Genomic DNA, 20,036 nt, shown 5'->3' on the forward strand with positions numbered 1-20,036 from the left:
ATTATTGTGAGGTGAAATTGACTGCCTCCTCCCTGAAATCAGTAAATAAAATAAAACAAAATAAGAATGGGCTTTCCTCGTGTTGTTACTGGATCTAGATATTACTTTCGGATCCATGGCTTACATGAAAATGTAACGAAAGGCTCTCATATATATAAGTTCTACTTTCATGGCTGCCATAATAATATATTTTCCCTCTATACTTAAGCCCACTCAATACTGATTTCCCCAGACACCACCCTTTGGAGACACACAGACACTGACAGACAAATAATAAGACTGGAGGGTTTTATAGAGACAAAGTTGGAACTTTTATTTGCTGGCTTTTCTACAAAGGCTTCTCAAGATTGAAGCTTCTGGAGGTTTAGCAGCTTGTTGATTTCAGAATAAGTTTGTCTTAAGATCTTACTTCGAGTTGTATGCACCGGCCACAGCAGGTGTCTCTTAAGGAAGATTTGGCTTTGAACTAATAAATTCCCTTATGCACTTGAACACTATTCCTCACTGCTCCAATACCCTGATCACACCCAAACCACGAGGTCAAGCCCAGGAGATTCTGGCACCTTGGCCTCCCTACCCACTAGTCCTAATATGGCTGCTGCCTCTGGACTGGCTTCTCTCTGAACTGGTGATTCTGGTGATACACACACAGAACAGGCAGACTAAGATAGGTCTGGGCAGTTTTTAAAACAGCCAAGCTCCTGAAGGAACGCGTCAATCCTGCACCCAGTCAGGGCCTCCTCTCTCTGTCAAGAGCATACACCGCTTAGACAGGGGACTGGACTTCTGTCCAGCCAACTCTGCTGAGACAGAATCCTCTTCTTCCAGAGCCTGACAGACTCCTCTCTGCCCAGACTCTGCTCACTGCTCTCTCTCTGACCGACTCCTATCAGAACTCAGCTCTCCCTCTCAGTTACTCCCCTGAGCCACTGGCTCCCCTAGCTCTTGCCAAGCGTTACTGGACCTTTTCAGCCAATCAGGTGGGTTCTCTCCTTGTGGAGCCTTTTTTCTTTCTGAAAACATTTGCTAAAGACCTTCTCCCTTTGGCCTGCTGTACACCAGCCCTTCAGAATTAGAACAAGTTAGATTTACAATGTCTTACCATCCCACCCTGTCTTACCATCAATGGGACCCGCCGCTCTTTCCTCTTGGGGAGGGTTTAAATTCGGTATTTGCCGGACGCTGTTTTATTGTTTTAATGTTCTACTGTATTAATTGTAGTTTTAATGGATTTTAGCTTGTAGCAAATGGAGCTGCACATTTATTATCTGTGGGTTATTTATTTATTTGTATAGCCATTTGTGTTTTACCTGTTGGGGATCGGGGTTGGGTTCGGTTGTTTGTGGGGAAGTTTCTGTTGTACACCGCCCCGAGCCCTGTCAGGATAGGGCGGTATAAAAATCTGATAAATGAATGAATGAATGAATAAATGAATGAATGAATGAATGAATGAATGAATGAATGAATGAGTGAGTGAGTGAGTGAGTGAATGAATGAATGAATGAATGAATGAATGAATGAATGAATGAATAGATGAATAAGGCCTTGCTGAGGAGGTTGTGGCAGATCTTATGCTGTGGTGGGTCACCTCATGGCAGCAAACCCCAACTGCTGCTCTGTCGGCAAAGCTAAGAAAAAGAATTAAAAAATTGGTGCCAGCACTTTGTTATATCATTTCTGATGGAAATCTACAACTGCTGCTGCAAGAATGGCTGAAAACTCTTTTTTTTTACCATGGATTTTCTTGCCATTTCAAGAGCGACTTGATGTAACACTGCCAGAGGGACAGCAGCTCCCTTGTGTCCCTGACCGCCCCCCCGCCCCAGCCCAGCCCCGCCTCTACCTGGCTGCTCCGGCTAGAACTTGACCCCTTTTATTAAAAGAAGTGTAATCTGTTCACTTACTGAAACCTCTTTGCCTCCTTGTCTCGGAGTTTTACCCTTTTGACTAGTCTTGGTTTTTCTACAGGGCCTTTGCCGGGGCTACAGTTCACGATTTCTTTAACTGGCTCTCAGTGTTTGTGCTGCTGCCCATTGAAGTTGCCTCTGGTTACCTGTATCGTCTTACCAACCTCATCGTTGAGTCCTTTCATTTTGAAAGTGGGGAAAGTGCCCCTGAGCTACTGAAAGTCATCACCGATCCTTTTACAAAACTTATCATCCAGGTAGGTGCTGGTTTTAATACAATAGAAATTAGTACATGAGTACCATGGGAGGATTAGTGGTTTAATCCTGGTTTTAATCCTGGTTTTACTGTTATTAATGATTAACAACAACAACAACAACAATAATAATCCAGACTATTCCATTCCAGACTAGCTCTCAGTTTCTAAGTATTATTTGTAATTTCTGCTGTAGGCATGCAAAGAATCCATGCACACAGAATTATATGGTGGTGCGGTGTAGAAAAAGGTACTTCATGGGAATGCCCACCCTGGAAAATATTAGTATTTTTCAGATCTGAATTTCAGGGATCTGAAAAATATTGGTATTTTCAGTTATTTGGGTCCCAAATACTGGTTTTGTATTCAGACCTGGGTCCTTTGGGATATTCTGATATTATTCATCTCCATTATTTCTTTTGGGGAATATTTCCAAGGGGCTGGAGGGACCATTTTTATACACAAATGATTCTAGAATGGCATTGGGGCTAGTATTGCCCATCCACTAAATCACCCCCAGGTTTCAAGGGAACTTGACCAAGAGGTACCAAGGTGTCCATAGACATCCTCCAGCATTTCATATGGGAGCAAACATCTGGACTTTCTCCAGGACCAAGAATAGACCGACACGAGAGCATGCAGACAAACCACTGGCCAAAAGCCTCCCAAAGCAAACAGAACCAACAAGTCCAACTGAACCAATGCAGAACCACAGGACAATGTGGCAAGCCTAACATAACCAATGCCAAATGAGAATCCAAGCCAATGTCAAACCAGAGAATTCAATGCAACTTGCAGGAAGAACACAACGTTGCAAGACAAACAGAATCAATTTGAAAGCTCAGAATCCAAGCCAAAACAATCTAGAACAGGGGTAGGGAACCTTTAACACTCAAAGAGCCATTTGGACCCGTTTTCCACGGGAAAAGAAAACACTTGGAGCATAAAATAATTTTGACATTTAAAATAAAGATAGCTTACTGCCTACCAGGTAGGGCAAGGATAGAGACCAGCGGCTTGACCTTACCCGGCCCTTGAGGAAAAACACCAGCCCATTTCTGAATGGGGTGGGGAGAGGGAAGCCAGCAGCGGCACTGCCCAGCCGGCCACAGAGCAGTGGTGCTTCGCCCTGCACTACCTGCAGGACGAGGCAAGGAGATGAAACCCGGCCGGCTTCGGCTAGAGTGGAGCCGCAGTGCAAGGGCAGAAGAGCCACATGCGGCTCTCGAGCCGCAGGTTCCCTACCCCTGATCTAGAAGATCAATATATTCCAGAACTGTTCTAAGACCAATAAGAAAATTCCACATACCATCTGTACAGCCAAATATATCTGGTAAACACTATAAGACTGGAAATATCCAGACGCACATCCCTAGTCCCACACCCTGCAGGTGTCCCATGGGCTGCAATGAGTACGCTGTCTGCTTTGTGCAAAAAGACATATTCTATTGTCCCGGTTCAGTCCAAGACACCCAGTGTCAACAGATGGAGACAAATATCCCAAGAACTGGATATAATTTTATTTGCTTCACGTGAGCTATTACTGTCTATGGGATAGTGTCAAAGGGTGAACACATGGACACAATTAGGCCTCGATGTGATGTCATCACAGGTCCAACCTGTGGGTGCCGCCGTAGCTAATTCAGCCCTTAGGAAATAAATTAATGTTGATCTCCACATCAGGAGGGTTGGTGATTTTGCCCTTTTCTAACAAGCGTGCGGATTGTCAACCTGTAGAACCCAGTGGGTATTACACAGTAGATAAGCTGAACTCTGCTGGATCTGCAAGCCCAAATGTATTTTTATGTTCAAACTTCCAAATCTGCAAGACTACTTTGGGTCCCATTGCTATGATCTGTCTCAGAAAAAGATCTTAGTAGGGTTGTATATTCCTCTGCCACAGAATTCAACATGCTGGTCCTTCTTTGTTGTAGAATGTTCCGCTTGGGTCCCAGTGCCTACCGAGCCCTGCTTCCTCCCTTGCCCCCTTCATTCATTTGAAAGTAAAAAAATAAATTTTGGCATTAGTTCAATATGTTCAGTAATGCACAAAATAATGGTTTTAACACAGGCAGCACGTAAAAATGAATAATTCTCATATTCATTTGGGACTATATCCTAATATGGAAGCATACAGTTTTTCTCAACTGCTGCACCTCAGTTGATTGTACCAATATCTTTCTCTTTTTAAAAATTGTTTTTATATATATATATGCGCTTTATTCATATACTTATTCATATACTTATATATATATATATATAAGTATATATTCATATGCTTATATATACTTATATATACTTATTCATATACTTATATATATATATAAGTATATTATTCATATACTTATTCATATACTTATATATATATATATGCTTTATTCATATACTTAATACACAAGTGTTTAAAAATTGCTTATTAGAGCTGTAACATTCTGTTGCTAGTTCATCAAACATAGAATCTTCTGTATATTTCAATCCTTGCTTTGAAATTTATACAAAAAAAAAACTTCCCAACTATGATTTATATTTCTTCACGTTTCCATCTCTTATATTGGTTTCATAAAAGTACATATATTTTACACCAATTAAATTACTATTTACTACATGAAATCTAACATATAACTTACTTTTGACCTGTAGAGCTTCTCTTTAACATTATAATCTGTTTCATATTTTTTTTCTAATATTTTCCTTCTTTGTAAGTAATTGATCTTGTCTTTATCCTTCAAGGATAAAGCCAATATCTTTCTCTGAGACAGAATGTTTTTAATCGAATGTAACACAGAGATGAACTGCAGAATCTTTGCATTATATGAAAAATACATCAACTCTCTTTTCTATTTGGTTTGCTTTGTCTCACAGCTCAATAAAACGGTGATTGATGCAATTGCTGTGGGTGACGAATCAGCGGCCAGCGGCTCCCTCGTGAAAAGTTGGTGCAAAATGAACAAGAGCTTGGTAAGTGCTGCATTAAGATGTTATTTAAACAGCAGCGGCTTAGGAGGTTATTTAAAGGAGCAGCATTGGCGTAGGAGGTTAAGAGCTCGTGTATCTAATCTGGAGGAACCAGGTTTGATTCTCCATCTACTTACGCCTGAGCTGTGGAGGCTTATCTGGGGAATTCAGAATAGCCTGTGCACTCCCACCTGCATCAGCTAGATTTGACCTTGGAGCTAGTCACAGCTTCTCGAACTCTCTCCATTACCACCTCACAGGGTGTTTGTTGTGAGGGGGGAAGGGCAAGGAGATTGTCAGCCCCTTTGAGTCTCCTGCAGGAGAGAAAGGGGGGATATAAATCCAAACTCTTCTTCTTCTTCTTAAACCCAGAGGATATTTTTATTATTGCTACGGTTATTATGAATGACTTTCTTGCTTTCTTGCTCAATCTTGTCCAACTTCCAATGGGTAGGATGGATAATTTTTACAGCCTCGTGGAAATCCAAATTTTTCTTACGTTAAATATCACATTAAATTAAAATATCATACAAGTGCTTTACCTACTGACATTTCTGAAACAAATTTGTTCTAATAGTAAACAAGCTCTTCTTCATCATCATCTTAATCTATTATTTTGACCTAAACTGAGCCAGCTTGGTGTATTGGTTAAGGGGCTTCCCCACATGCAGAAGAAGAAGAAGAAGGAGGAGGAGGAGGAGGAGGAGAAGAGGAAGTTTGGATTTATATCCCCCCTTTCTCTCCTGCAGGAGACTCAAAGGGGCTGACAATCTCCTTGCCCTTCCCCCCTCACAACAAACACCCTGGGAGGTAGGTGGGGCTGAGAGAGCTCCGAGAAGCTGTGACTAGCCCAAGGTCACCCAGCTGGCGTGTGTGGGAGTGCACAGGGTAATCTGAATTCCCCAGATAAGCCTTCACAGCTCAGGCGGCAGAGCTGGGAATCAAACCCGGTTCCTCAGATTAGATACACGAGCTCTTAACCTCCTACGCCACTGCTGCTTTCAATCCACTTTCACAATTGTTTGCAAGTAGATTTGGCTATTCTGCACAAGTTGCAAACTGCATTGAAAGCGAATTGAAAGTGCATTATTCTGCATGTGCGGAAGGGGCCTAACTGGGTTTGTTTTCCCACTCCCCCACATGACTGGCAGATTCTAATCTGGTAAATTGGGTTTATTTCCGCGCTCTTCCCCATGAGCAGGGGTTTCTAATGTGGTGAACTGGGTTTGTTTCCTTGCTCCTACACATGACACCTGCTGGGTGACTTTGTCACAGTTCTCTCAGAACTCTGTCAGCCCCACCTGCCCCACAAAGTGTCTCTGGGGGGAGAGCAATTTTAAACTGCTTGGAGATTCCATAAAGGTAGAGAAAAAAAGCAGGGTATAAAAATCAGCTCTTCTTCGTCATCATCTTAGTCTATTATTTTGATTTAAAGAAAAATCTGATAAATTGTGATCTTGGATGGAGATTCATTGTGTGGATTTCCATGATGCAGGTTTATATTCAACCATCCGTGCACAGAAGGCACACAGTGTTTTCTTGTCTTTCTGTCCATTGCTTCTCCATTCTTCATGTTCCTCATGCATCACCTGTGCATATCAGAAACATTTAGATCTAGTATTTAGGTGTAAAAACCATAAACTCCATGTCCCATGGGCCAGTAGTGGGATAGAAGTCAGCAATTCTCGGTACTTATGTAATGATTTTGAATATTTGAAGTTCTTTACATACACTGATTCTTACAACATTCCACCAAAAATTGTGTTATATTCAGTGGTGGGATTCAAAAAATGTAACAACCAGTTCTGGTTGAACGCGGGGGTGGTGGTGTTAGTCTGTCTGTCTGTCTGTCTGTCTGTCTGTCTGTCTGTCTGTCTGTCTGTCTGTCTGTCTGTCTGTCTGTCTGTCTGTCTATCTATTAGATTTCTGCAACCCCATCCCCGAAGGGCTCCGGGTGGTGGGTTTCAATCGGAACCAGCTGCCACCCCCCCACTCAACTTCCTGGTCACCGCCGATGGAGTTTCTTGGGGAGGCAAGGGCTGCTAGGCGGAGTCAGAAGACTCACGACCACGGAGGCCCTGCTAGAGAATTAGCCCAGGCCTCCTAGCCTTCACCGTGGCAGGAAGGCAACTGCCACGAATACGAGGAGCTAGGGCAGCTGACCAGGAGGCCTAGGCTGACCTCCAACCAGGAGCTATAGCCATTCAGGCCCAGCCTCCATTCTTGAGGGTTCCGTTATCATGAGGAAGGGGTCCAGCATAGTACAAGGTTTATAATCTTCATCACAGCAACAGATTATTTTCTGTAGTGCTTTAAACTGCAGGAGAATAGAAAATAAGGTTGTTGATTTCATTGTCCTGCTTTGTATGTTAATGTCTAGATTACAAAGAATGATACCGTTCCATCACCTGACAACTGCACATTTCCAAACCTTTGCTGGACTGATGGTAACTCAACCTGGACTCTCAACAATCATACGCACACAGAATATATTGAAAAATGTAAGGAAGTACGCCACTTGGTGCTCTTCAAAGAACTCACAATATCAAACTTCATTTTCAGAGTAGAATTCTGTTACAGGAAATATTCTGTAAACATATGCTATTCTCTATATTGTGAAAGAAAAACTGCTGCTGCTAGATTATTTCCTTACCCAAATCCTTGCATGACTGTAAATATTCAATAAATGGTGATGAAGGGCTGTCAATTCACATCTGACTTACAGTGACGCTGTAGGGCAGTGGCGTAGCGCCCACGGGGCAGGGGGCATGATGCCCCAGGCATGCCCAAGGATGGGGTCATGGAAGAGTTCTGTAGAGCCAGTGAACAAGCGCCACAGTAGAGGAGCTCAGGGTGTCGCGTGTGTGCCCCAGAGCAGTTCCCACTGCTCTGCGTCTGCTGTAGGGTGTTCAAGGCAAGAGATGTTCAGAGGTGGTTTGCCATGGCTTTCCTCTGCAAAACAACCCAGAGGTCTCCCATCCATATACTAGTCAGGGCTGACCTTGCTCAGCTTCTGGAATCTGATGAGATTGGGCTAACCTGGGATTGAATGAAAACTCGGGGTCAAGCCGCAAGGTATAGAATCCTCTGATTTCCCAGCATGGATCATTGACTGGGAGTTCCATGTTTCACACATGCAAGTCTTATTCAGATCAAGGCTTTAGGGAGAGGGGGATTCAACTTTCCCCCAACCCATTTTTCTGACCTATTTGAGGTCGAGAGAGCAGTTCAGATAAGAAAGCTTAAGCTCCCATTCTTCATGCTACCTTTCTATAGACAAGATACCATTACTGTTCAGAGCAGAACTGGCTGTATAAACAGGATCAAAATAAAGATACAAAATACAAAATAAATGTTAGACATCCTCCCTGCCCTGTGAAGACTCACCCTGATGAAGAGGTATTTGATTGCACTTCATGAGGGAAACAACATTTGAACATCTCCTGAGCATATACGAGAGAGGTGTCCCATTCAGTGGTTACAAGTTTTCCCAATCCAAGCACATGTTTGGGGAAATTGCTGTATGCACAATTTTCTCGATATGTATACATTTTGTGTGAACAGGACAATGTATATTCTCCAGCTTTGGTACATGTGATACAAGTTTGTATGTGCTGCGACTAGAAAATACACACCCTGCCTTATTCACACAAAATAGCAACTCGGCACCTTGAGGTGGGCAGACTGAGACTCTCCTACTAAACAAGGTCAGAACTCAGAACCTCGACATTGTAACCGCCTATTGTCGAAGGCTTTCACGGCCAGAATCACTGGGGTGCTATGTGGTTTCCGGGCTGTATGGCCGTGTTCTAGCAGCATTCTCTCCTGGCCGGTTTACATGCATCTGTGGCTGGCATCTTCAGAGGATCTGATAGTAGGACTGGAAAACAAGTGGAGTATATATACTGTGAGGTCAAGGTGAGGAGCCCTCTGAATGCATTAACCCTGGCATGTGAGTCTAAAGTCTCTGTAGCCTATGAGGTAACAGTAAGAGATAGCAAGGTCAACAGGTGAATGCATCTGAATAGAAGTATCCTGGTCTTTGTTTCCCTTGATTGCTATTGTCTATAGTTGTCCTGTGTTTGTGTGGAGCTGATTAGTCACTGTCTTGATTCTAGAGTTTTTCAACACTGGCAGCCAAATTCTGTTCATTTTCATGGTTTCTTCCTTCCTGTTGAAGTTGTCCATGTTCACAAGCACATGGAAACTGAAACCTGAAGCAAGTGACCACCTTTCTCACTTGCAGTTTGCGAACCATAACAATCTTAAATACTCAGTTAATTTAATTTCCCTCCCTCCCTAGGTGTTCATATTTTTGCAGGAACATCCCTTCATGACTCAGCTGTCGGTGTTATCCTGCTCGGATTGTCCTTGCTTGTACTGTGCACTTGTTTGATAATGATCGTGAAGTTGCTGAATTCTGTACTCAAAGGACAAGTGGCCAAAGTTATCAAGAAGACGCTCAACACTGGTAAGTATTCCACCCCCGTGAGTAAAAACATCTCTGACATTTGTGGATAATTCTCACAGGCCAATTACTCACTGCCGGGTTGTTGCCCGGCCTCCATTACTCACCAAGCGCGAAAAAAATGCACCGAATGGGCTCTCACTTTCCCTGCGTGGGAGAAGAGAGTTTGGATTTATATCCCCCCTTTCTCTCTGCAGGGGCTCAAAGGGGCTTACAATCTGCCTCTTCCCTCCTCACAACAAACACCCGTGGTGGGTGGGGCTGAGAGAGCTCCGAGCTGTGACTAGCCAAGGTCACCCAGCTGGTGGGGAGTGCCCAGGCTAATCTGAATTCCCCAGATGATAAGCCTCCCACAGCTCTCAGCTGACAGGCTGAGGGAATCAAGCCCCGGTTCCTCCAGATCTCTTACATGCTCCTAGAAGCACTGCATGGGGCAAGATTTCCAACATGCCTCCTCTGTTGACACACCACAAAGTGGAAATGCAGACCGACAAGATTTCTTGCCCTGACCCACTTCTGGTCCCTCCACGTGACCAGCACCGGTGGGTATTTGGCCACAGTCTACCTCAGGGGTTTGCAACCTGCGGCTCTCCAGATGTTCATGGACTACAATTCCCATGCTGGCAGGGGCTGATGGGAATTGTAGTCCATGGTATCTGAAAACTCCCTAGGTCTGAGTAGTCAGAACTTCTCCAATCCAGACTGCTGTGAAAGGAGAGGGAGAATTGGCCAGAAACATACACAATGCACTGCGCTTTTCATCTATACTTCTGTATCATCCATTTGGTGTGTGTGAGCATTGCAGTTGAAAAGTGGGGCCATCAGGAGAGCTGGTCTCACTCAAACAGCAACCTCCCTCGCTCCAACTGGAGTACCTGGCCCTGTAATTTTAGATTGTAGGTTGCCACTGCTGTTCCCGTAACTCACAAACATTTGAAGTACCAGCCATTCTTTGGGAGCAGACAGCTGATTGACAGCCGGTGCCTGCCTCATTTCTGTTTTCCAGATTTCCCATTTCCATTTTCTTGGCTCACGGGATACCTGGCTATGCTAGTGGGAGCTGGCATGACCTTCATTGTTCAGAGCAGTTCGGTGTTTACATCAGCCATTACTCCACTTGTTGGTAAGTTGTGTTTTTTTTTAATGGAAGTATGTGATGAAATCTTTGTTCGTTCGGCTGGGCTTCTGACTGCTGATTTTCAACGGGAGTGAATTTTGGTTTTTTAGGCAATAGCATACTTTGCTGTGCTGCCACTATTGAAATTAACTGTGTATTAGTTTTACACACACACTGGATGCAAAATTCGACCAATATGTTCCATGGCTGCATAAGGCAACTAGCAACAGCCCAGGTTACATGTGGTGCTGTTTGATAATAGGGGGGCTACTAGGTAGAGGGACTAGGTGGCAAACAACAGGTGGGGGGTGGGGAGTGGGGGGTCCCAAGATCTAGGCCAGCATTTGAAGTTAGCCTTATAGCCATCCGCACGGACAGGCTCAGTCCTGACATTCAGAACCTGCATGTGGGACACTCAGTGGGTATATGACAGCTGGCAGGATGAACTTCTCTCTCCCTCTCAGAGCAAATCAGTGGGGTACAGTCAAAGGCTTCCATGGCCGGAATTAACTGGCTGTTGTGGATTTTCCAGGCTTAGTGGCCATGGTTTGGTAGTGTTGACCCTGACGTTTTACCCATATCTATGGCTGCCAGATAACCCACAACCGCCAAATCAAGGGACTTCAGGATTAAGTTGAAGAGAAGTCAGGGAGAAATTCACTGTCTTCTCATTTTTTGGCTAGTGGGAGTGGGCTTCTGTTCTTTCTTCTCCCTCCTGACCTTGCAGCGCACCTGACGTACTTTTTGGTCATGACCAGAGGTGGGATCCAGCAGGTTCTCACAGGTTCCCGAGAGTAGGTTACTAATTATTTGTGTGTGCCGGGAGGGGGTTACTAAATGGTGATTTTGCCCGTGATTTTTGCCTTAGTTACACCCCTCCTCTCAGCAGTATGCAGAACTTGAAACCAGTCCTAGCAGGTGCACCGGCGTCGCGTGGCAGCCTAAGCCTCGCGTGCGATACGTTTCCAGCCTAAGGACCCGAGCATGGCCGACTGCGTCCTTGCAGCCCAGCAAGATGCCCCCACCCTGGAATGCTTGACCACACCCGTCATGCCCCACCCAGCCCCATTGGCGCTACGCCACAGTTTGAATCCCACCACCATGGGAACCTGTTACTAAAATGTTTGGATCCCACCACTGGTCATGACCCGCAGTTTGAGAATTCCTGCTCTCAAGTGCTACATTGAAGGGCGATGCTGCTGCTGCCGCCATTTATCCTTTCTTTCATTTTCTTTACCAGGAATTGGTGTTATAAGTATTGAGCGTGCGTACCCCCTCACGCTGGGATCCAACATCGGCACCACCACAACGGCAATTCTTGCTGCTCTGGCGAGTCCAGGAAATAGATTAAAGTATTCCTTACAGGTTAGCATTTGTGTCTGCTTTTTTGTGATATCCTGTCTTAAAGACTTAATGGCAATATGGACGTAAGGTGCATTTTATTTATCCGAGTAGTTTATCAAAAACATTTCTGTCCTACATTTTGACCTCAGAGAGTTCCCATTGTGTCTCACAGTCACGTGTATTTGAACAATTTATTTATTCTTTGTTTTATATTTTACATTTATAGCCCACCCTACTCCTGCATAGGCAACACTTTAAAATACACTGAATAAACTAAATTAAAACAATACAATATCAGTGGTGGCGAACCTTTGGCACTCCAGATGTTATGGACTACCATTCCCATCAGCCCCTTCCAGCATGGCCAATTGGCCATGTTGGAAGGGACTGATGGGAATGGTAGTCCATAACATCTGGAGTCTCAGGATGCTTCCTGCTGGCTAATAGATGGTGCTAAAAAAGCAATATTGTGTAGTTTCTAATAGCCCAACCTGAATAGAGATGCTATTTCAGTCAACTGCAATACAGTTCTGACCTCCGCTTCTCCATCCTGCCTCTTCCGCCTCTCCTTTCCTTTTTACCCTTCCTTTTTTCTTTTCCCTTTTCCCTTTCTTTTCTTTCCCTTTCACCCCCCTCCTTTTCCCCTTCCTTTCTATTGATTAGAACACAGGTGTCAAACTTGCGGCCCTCCAGATGTTCATGAACTACAATTCCTATCAGCCCTTGCCAGTATAACCAATGCTCATGTTGGGAGGGACTGATGGGAATTGTAGTTCACTCGCTGGCCTCTGGAGGGAATACCCACTGACAACCCCCTGGATTAGAAAATAGGAAAGTTTTAAGATCTAAGAGGTCAGGTTTGTTCAGGTTTTATGGATCTTGTCTCAGGTGAGTGTCCCTACAGGGATGTCTTTCTTTATTTGAACCGCTGTGAAGCCTGAAGTCTTCATGATGCCAGTTTTGTTAGTGAATTTAGATCGAAATGACTGTGGTTTTAATTATAATAGGGAGTGACTATTAGATTGAATTTTACTGATTATATTTGTGTTGGAATTTGATATTTGTATTTGTTTCCCTTACGCTGGCTAACTGCGAGGGTAGGGCAGGATATAAATCCAAAATAACATTAAAGTTAAATTTTCTGGGTTACCCTACTGGGCTAGAATAAATATTAAACCAACTGGCATTTTTGTCCAAAGTCTCGGCAAACTGAGCTACTAAGATAGCACACTGCCTTTGAGCGTTAACAGCAATTCTTGTCTTGGTATTTAGCAGTACGCGGAGGTCATGCATAGCCCTTGTAGTTCCATAATTTGTAAAATTCCACTTTGTAAAGGAAAAATTGTCATGGGCTGCACTTTCAAATGGTGCCCTCGGCCTATCTTGACTGCTGTTTGCCTTTCCATATAAAAGATAAAAGCAGTCATAAAATCTTCTAAGATAATCTATGTAATTAGCATCACTGCTTTACCATCACCCTAACCAGGGATGGGACTTCTTGACACTTGCGAAAAAGGAATGACAATCTCAGTAGATGTTTTATTGAGCATTGATACCTTGCAATGGGCAGAGTTCAGTTTGGATGATCCCTCAATTCTTTCGCAGGAAGCAATAGATTAAAGGGTTACATGTGGTGCTGTTTGTTTTGTATGACTCCAAGAAAAGTCCTGTTTGGGGTTTTTATAAAAGGCATACTGTAATGTCCGACACAGTACAGATTGGCTCTTCTTGTTGACCAAGACAAATATCTTAGTTATAAGTTATCAGATCCCCACTTCTGCGATAGCAGCCCAGTAGATAAGACAGAAACCTATCCCAACAACTGCTGATGCAGAAATGATGGTGAGATAATTTGAATTGCTGAATTGCACTGACTGAATAGCTATCATGCTAAAGGTCAAACAAGGTAAGATGCTGGGATCCAGAGACGGTTCAAGGTATTGTCCCAAGCGAGATACACCCATCTCTTCCTCGGCCCACCACAAAGTGTGTAGACTTATCTAGGAATTCAAAGCATGCGCCCAAGCTTGAAAACCGAGTATTGCAGTCTGATGACCTGCGATCAGACTCTTCATTCTAGATCTACAATATCTTACCCTATTCCTCATCAGAAATAGCAATAAGGAAACCTTTAAAAAATCTCCCAATTGAGATAGGGGGGGGCATCAAAATGGGGGATCCCCAGCTGCTGGCAGGGGTATGCCAACCTTATCCTACACTAAAGTGACCAGATAGTCACCTTTGTGAACCGGGACGCAGCTGCAGGAGCGCACTGCCTTCTGGGGCTTGCCGTTTCCAGCCTGTGGCCCATGCTCCCTGAGGGCAGCGTCGCCGCAGGGGCTACCCTTGCCGCTAGCCTTCGCATGAGGTGGTCTTGGCAACCTCCCAAAATAGGGCTGATAGATAGATGAATGAACAGACAGACAGACAGACAGGCAGGCAGGCAGGCAGGCAGGCAAGCAGGCGGTGAGCAGGTGAAAAGAAAGAAAGAAGAAAGAAAGAGAAAGAAAGAAAGAAAGAAAGAAAGAAAAGAAAGAAAGAAAGAAGAAGAGAAAGAAGAAAGAAAGAAAGAAAGAAAGAAGAAGAAAGAAGAAGAAAGAAAGAAGAAAGAAGAAGGTAGGTGGGTGGGTAGGTAGGTAGGTAGGGAGGTGGGTAGGTAGGTAGGTAGGTAGGTAGGGTAGAAGAGAAGAAAGAAAGAGAAAGAAAGAGAAGAAAGAAAGAAGAGAAAGAAAGAAGAAGAAAGAAAGAAAAGATGATAGATAGATAGATAGATAGATAGATAGATAGATGAATCAGATGGAGAGATAGATAGATAGATAGATAGATAGATAGATAGATAGATAGATAGATAGATAGATAGATAGATAGATAGATAGATAGATAGATAGATAGATAGATAGATAGATAGATAGATAGATAGATAGATAGATAGATAGATAGATAGATAGATGCCGATCCAGTCATGGTGATAGTGGAAAGTGCTATGCATTCACAGCCAACTTTTGACATCCCAGTGGGAGTTTTGAAGACAAGAGATGAACAGAAATGGCTTGCCATTGTCTGCCTCTAGACTTCCTTAGTTGTCTCCCGGAGTCGACCCTGCTTAGTTTCCAACATCTGATGAGATCAGGCCAGCCTGGGCCAGCCAAGTCAGGGAAACTCAGGCGTAGACCTAGATATAATATATGTGATCTGGGGTGGGTCTGTGGATGAGGGTCCAAGAAGGAACATCAAAAGGATACTACAATTTTAAAATGACAGGGAATTGTACTTAATTGTACACATAGTTTGGGAAAAAAACTGACTTTGGTCTTCCTTTTGTATTTGTCTTTGCTTTCAGATTGCTGTGTGCCACTTCTTCTTCAATATTTCTGGGATTATCCTTTGGTACCCGGTCCCTTTCATGCGTGTCCCGATCCGCTTGGCGAAAGGCTTGGGGAACATAACGGCCAAGTACAGATGGTTTGCCGTTTTTTATCTCCTCCTGTGCTTCCTCCTCATTCCTCTCGCCGTCTTTGGCCTGTCGATGGCCGGCTGGCCGTACCTGGTGGGCGTCTGTGTCCCCATCTTGGCCCTCTTGGTTGGGGTGATCGCCATCAACGTTTTGCAAGCAAAATGGCCGCACGTGCTGCCTCGGTGCCTCCAAAACTGGGACTTCCTCCCCACGTGGCTCCGCTCCTTACAGCCTTGGGATGACGTAGTCACTGCCATGACATCGGCCTGCGGGAGATACTGCTGCTGCTGCTGCAAATGCTTGGGAGGCAAGAACGTTGGCCTGGCGATGGAAGAAAAGCCGAAAAAAGCAATGGAAGGGCACGATAACCCTGTTTCGTTAGCGGACGAAGAAAACGAACGTTCGGCAGACAAAACTAAGCCAATAGACTCACATTTCGCACTTGTATAGCCACAGGTTGCCCCATAAGGGTTGACAACGTACGGACAAATGGCGGAGGGGGAAAGCACAAGAAGTGGGGAGAAAGGGGAAGGGAGAAATGCATACCAGGCTTTTGCGTCTGGTGACCCCGGCGGCAGCCATGTTTTTTGGCAAGAACGCAAACCCAGATTGTGAGATCCATGCTGAGTATCTGTTCAGCCCCTGCCTTCTGTAGTTTTGCCTCTGATCCGTCTGGCCAAAGAGCAGGCTACTACTGGAAGCCAGGCCTGTCTCGGGCCAAAGTCAGGCCTCCGGGGGGTTTTTTTGCTTCTAACTAGAAGTGCCACACGTCTCGACTGCTTCTGCCAGGTACCGTGTTTATCACAAGTGCACTACTATGAGTGTCTGGTAATGGTACTCCGCAGCTTAAGGGGACTTTGGCTCTCCTATATGATTAATACAGTAACAAGATTGTCTGAAACAACAGCTTCTCATCAGAGGGCTTTCAAGAGTTAAACTGCAAAAGCGTGGCTGGAAGCGAGGGCAAGAATCAGTGTCGCATTTGAACAAAAGCCAAGGCCAAATATTACCCCAGGTGCCTTCTGTAAAAGGCTATGTTTACACAGATCAGATCGTTAAATTTAGCCCATCAAACTCTGTAAATAAGCCCATGCTTTGATGGTGCAATACCTCAAGAATGAATATACTGAAACAATTTTTATAATGTCGAGAGGAGGGATGGTGTGTGTGCGTGTGTGTGTATTGGAATCACAGTTGCTGTAATTTGTGTCTTAAAGATAGAAGTTGTATTTATTTTTCAAGAGCACTTGGCTTTCTAAAGCCTACAAGATCCAGGTACTAGAGAACTGGGTTGCTGCATATCATGATGGAAAGAAAGGATTTAAGGAGCAGGGAAGAGTCTCGTAAAAGAGTTCGTGTCTCCTCCCCAAAAGCAATATTAAAACATTTGTTATGATCATTTTTTTAATACTTCATAACAAGTAGAGATATAGGTAGTGATGTGCTTTGGAACGTGGGGTGGGACAGATTCAGTGAATGTCTGTGTTTATATTTGTATCATGTGTTTGTCTTATCTATAAAATATATTTTGAGTGATATTTGATTTTGTCCTTGTTACTGATTTCCACACTGTATGGATGGAATTGGTCTTCAAGTGGCGGATTGGAATAATAATATTTTTTAAAAGGTCACGGGCCCAGGTAGGAGAGGTGGTACCAGGGACATGGCTACCATTTTCTTTTTTGTTATTTTTATAATTATTTTTGAAGAGGAGAAGAAGGTAGAGCAGAAAGATGAGTCCTGGTAGTCATATGGGGGAAGAAGAAGGGGGGAACGAAAGGAAACTGTTGATGAATTTAGTGGGGGAAAACTAAAGTGGGTTACTTGAAACAGTCTGGGTTTAAAGATAGGTTCTGTTCTGTAAAGTTCAAAGACTTCTTTTAAAAGTCATTCAGCCTTAACATGATCCAGCCAAAGTTAAGCACAGGGTTGTGATAGAACTTTGGACAATGTTTCTTTACAACTTCATTGTATGCCCTGTCCTTATACTGGCTTTAGGATAATTGCTTGATTTGCAAATACATGACAGAGCACAGAGGCAGCAAACAAGTTCCCACAATAGGCAGCAAAAACTACTGATCTGGGAGATAGTCAAAGCATGGGATTAACCGTACAATGGCCATTTATGCCTGCTCTACTTACCCCGTGGCTGTTTGCTTCGCAGTGGAGTTTTCCTGCAGTTTTTTGTTTATAAAGGGATTCTCCTCCTGCAAAGGGTCCCTACCTGAGCCGATCCACCATTTTGCTCACTCCCCACTTCCTCGTCGTTTCTATTCAACCTCCATTTGGGGAGGGGGGTTGCCTGCTGCCTTTCTCCCCCACACCATCTTTGTTAGTTGTTTAGCAAACATCTAGTGTTAGTTTGCTAAACCATGTCAATTTCTTGTCAATTCACTATGTCAATTCACTATGTGAATTTTTACAGCCCTTCTTTTCTGTGAAAAGGTGGCCTAAAGAGTGGGAGGAACTGCTGTGGTATGGGTGGGGAAAGGCAAGGAGGAGTGAGAAATCCTGAAGAAAGCTAAATGCATGCTGATCTATTTCACTCTCCCTGCGAAGGGAGAGGAAAAGTCGCACTTTCAGAGCTTTGGAAACCAGGAGGATTCTCTGATCTGAAGGTGAAATGACTTAAGAACATAAGAACATAGGAACAAGCCAGCTGGATCAGACCAGAGTCCATCTAGTCCAGCTCTCTGCTACTTGCAGTGGCCCACCAGGTGCCTTTGGGAGCTCACATGCAGGATATGGAAGCAATGGCCTTCTGCGGCTGTTGCTCCCAAGCACCTGGTCTGCTAAGGCATTTGCCATCTCAGATCAAAGAGGATCAAGATTGGTAGCCATAAATCGACTTCTCCTCCATAAATCTGTCCAAGCCCCTTTTAAAGCTATCCAGGTTAGTGGCCATCACCACCTCCTGTGGCAGCATATTCCAAACACCAATCACACGTTGCATGAAGAAGTGTTTCCTTTTATTAGTCCTAATTCTTCCCCCCAGCATTTTCATTGAATGCCCCCTGGTTCTAGTATTATGAGAAAGAGAGAAAAATTTCTCTCTGTCAACATTTTCTACCCCATGCATAATTTTATAGACTTCAATCATATCCCCCCTCAGCTGTCTCCTCTCCAAACTAAAGAGACTTCTGACATAGTAGCTGTCAGATACTATGGGTGGTGATCTTGACAACTCTGACAGCTACTACGTCAGACTACACAGGTAAGCTGTTGAAATCCACAAACGTCAGGATAGTTTCAACAAAAGGAGAGTCTGAAAATCTACAAAACCTGGATACTGGTATTAAAAAACACCAAAACCAACAACCAGTCAAATGCAATTGCAAATGAACCCCACCCAGACACATGCACATACAATTGCTGGTGTAGATGCAATTGCAATTGTGGATGCAATCTATATATATAAAAAGCTAACAGTGACTTTGTTAGTCATGCCCTAATGCCTAGAGCCCCTAGAGGATGGGGCGGTATAAAAGTTTAATAAATAAATAAATAAATAAATAAATAAATAAATAAATAAATAAATAAATAAATAAATAAATAAATAAATAAAACAGCTGGGCGGATTGCCCCCAAATTTTCACATGACATTCCTCCCTGTTGCGGGCAAATAATCGGACCTTCAAATTGCCGAAAGTCCATACCTGAGCCAGGTAAAACATCTTTTTCCTGGCGCACCAGGCCATGAAGCTGGCTGTGTTTAACTGTCACCCTTAGAATGTTTGTGCAGCCTGTCTGTGGCCTGAGGGGTTGGTATGCCCTTAGAATGTTCGCTCAGATGGGCAGAGATGAGCAGTGAAAACAGTAAACAGGTAATACTGGTAGGTAATACGAGTGGAAGTGAAACACATACACACTTTGCCGTGTGAGATGTCAGGTGGGGTCCCTCCCCTCACATGCAGGTAATTTTCACTCTCTGTGCCTCACCCACTGCTACCACACAATACACATCCAGCTCATCCTCACACACCTCACTCTGCCCTCCCTCACATCCAACCACCACTTACCCACTTCCTCACCCATATTCGCCACAGCTCTCTTTTACAAAAAGCGAGCTGGAGTTTGCCTTTTTCTTCTAAGAAAATCCAAGGGGTGGGGCGAACCAACTGGCTCAGCTTCTTTTGCACATGGCCCTTTAAGAACCCAGGGAGCTGGCCTCGATCTGAACGCCTCACCACCCTGCCTCTGCTGCCTGACTGGGATAGCCTCCTTGCCCCAGTTCTGCCTTCCTCAAGCCAGGACTGTGCATGTCAACCAGCCTCATGGACAGCGGGATTCGCACTCTGGACAGTTCCGTTGTGGAATGGAAAGGGTTACCTTATACTAAAAAAACAAGACACCACCATATAACAATGTGAATTGAAAAGGGAAAGAGGGATTCCATTTGACCACCCCAAAAAGCTATGCTGCGGATCATTGGACCTGCATGGACATCTGTGTGGGTTGCGGACTGTGATGAGAAGGACAATTGCCACAGCAACGCGTGGCCAGGCCCCGCAAGTTGTAAATGTAACACCAACGCAAC

The 20,036-nt window shown here is 44.1% G+C and overlaps 1 protein-coding gene across 2 annotated transcripts in view; it reads left to right on the forward strand.

Annotated features, from left to right (window-relative positions):
- The window catches only part of SLC34A2 (solute carrier family 34 member 2), a 49,068-nt gene extending 32,031 nt beyond the window's left edge, over positions 1-17,037 (forward strand). For both annotated transcript variants that reach the window (XM_048509599.1, XM_048509597.1), the window contains 7 exons: positions 1,969-2,164; positions 5,024-5,119; positions 7,497-7,617; positions 9,420-9,587; positions 10,591-10,707; positions 11,942-12,066; positions 15,386-17,037. In XM_048509599.1, the coding sequence (XP_048365556.1) occupies positions 1,969-2,164; positions 5,024-5,119; positions 7,497-7,617; positions 9,420-9,587; positions 10,591-10,707; positions 11,942-12,066; positions 15,386-15,949 (1,387 nt within the window). In that variant the 3' untranslated portion in view covers positions 15,950-17,037. The remainder of the gene's footprint in view (positions 1-1,968; positions 2,165-5,023; positions 5,120-7,496; positions 7,618-9,419; positions 9,588-10,590; positions 10,708-11,941; positions 12,067-15,385) is intronic.
- The last annotated feature ends 2,999 nt before the right edge of the window (positions 17,038-20,036 follow it).

The sequence above is a fragment of the Sphaerodactylus townsendi genome, linkage group LG10 (assembly GCF_021028975.2).
Source record: "Sphaerodactylus townsendi isolate TG3544 linkage group LG10, MPM_Stown_v2.3, whole genome shotgun sequence".
Taxonomy (NCBI): domain Eukaryota; kingdom Metazoa; phylum Chordata; class Lepidosauria; order Squamata; family Sphaerodactylidae; genus Sphaerodactylus; species Sphaerodactylus townsendi.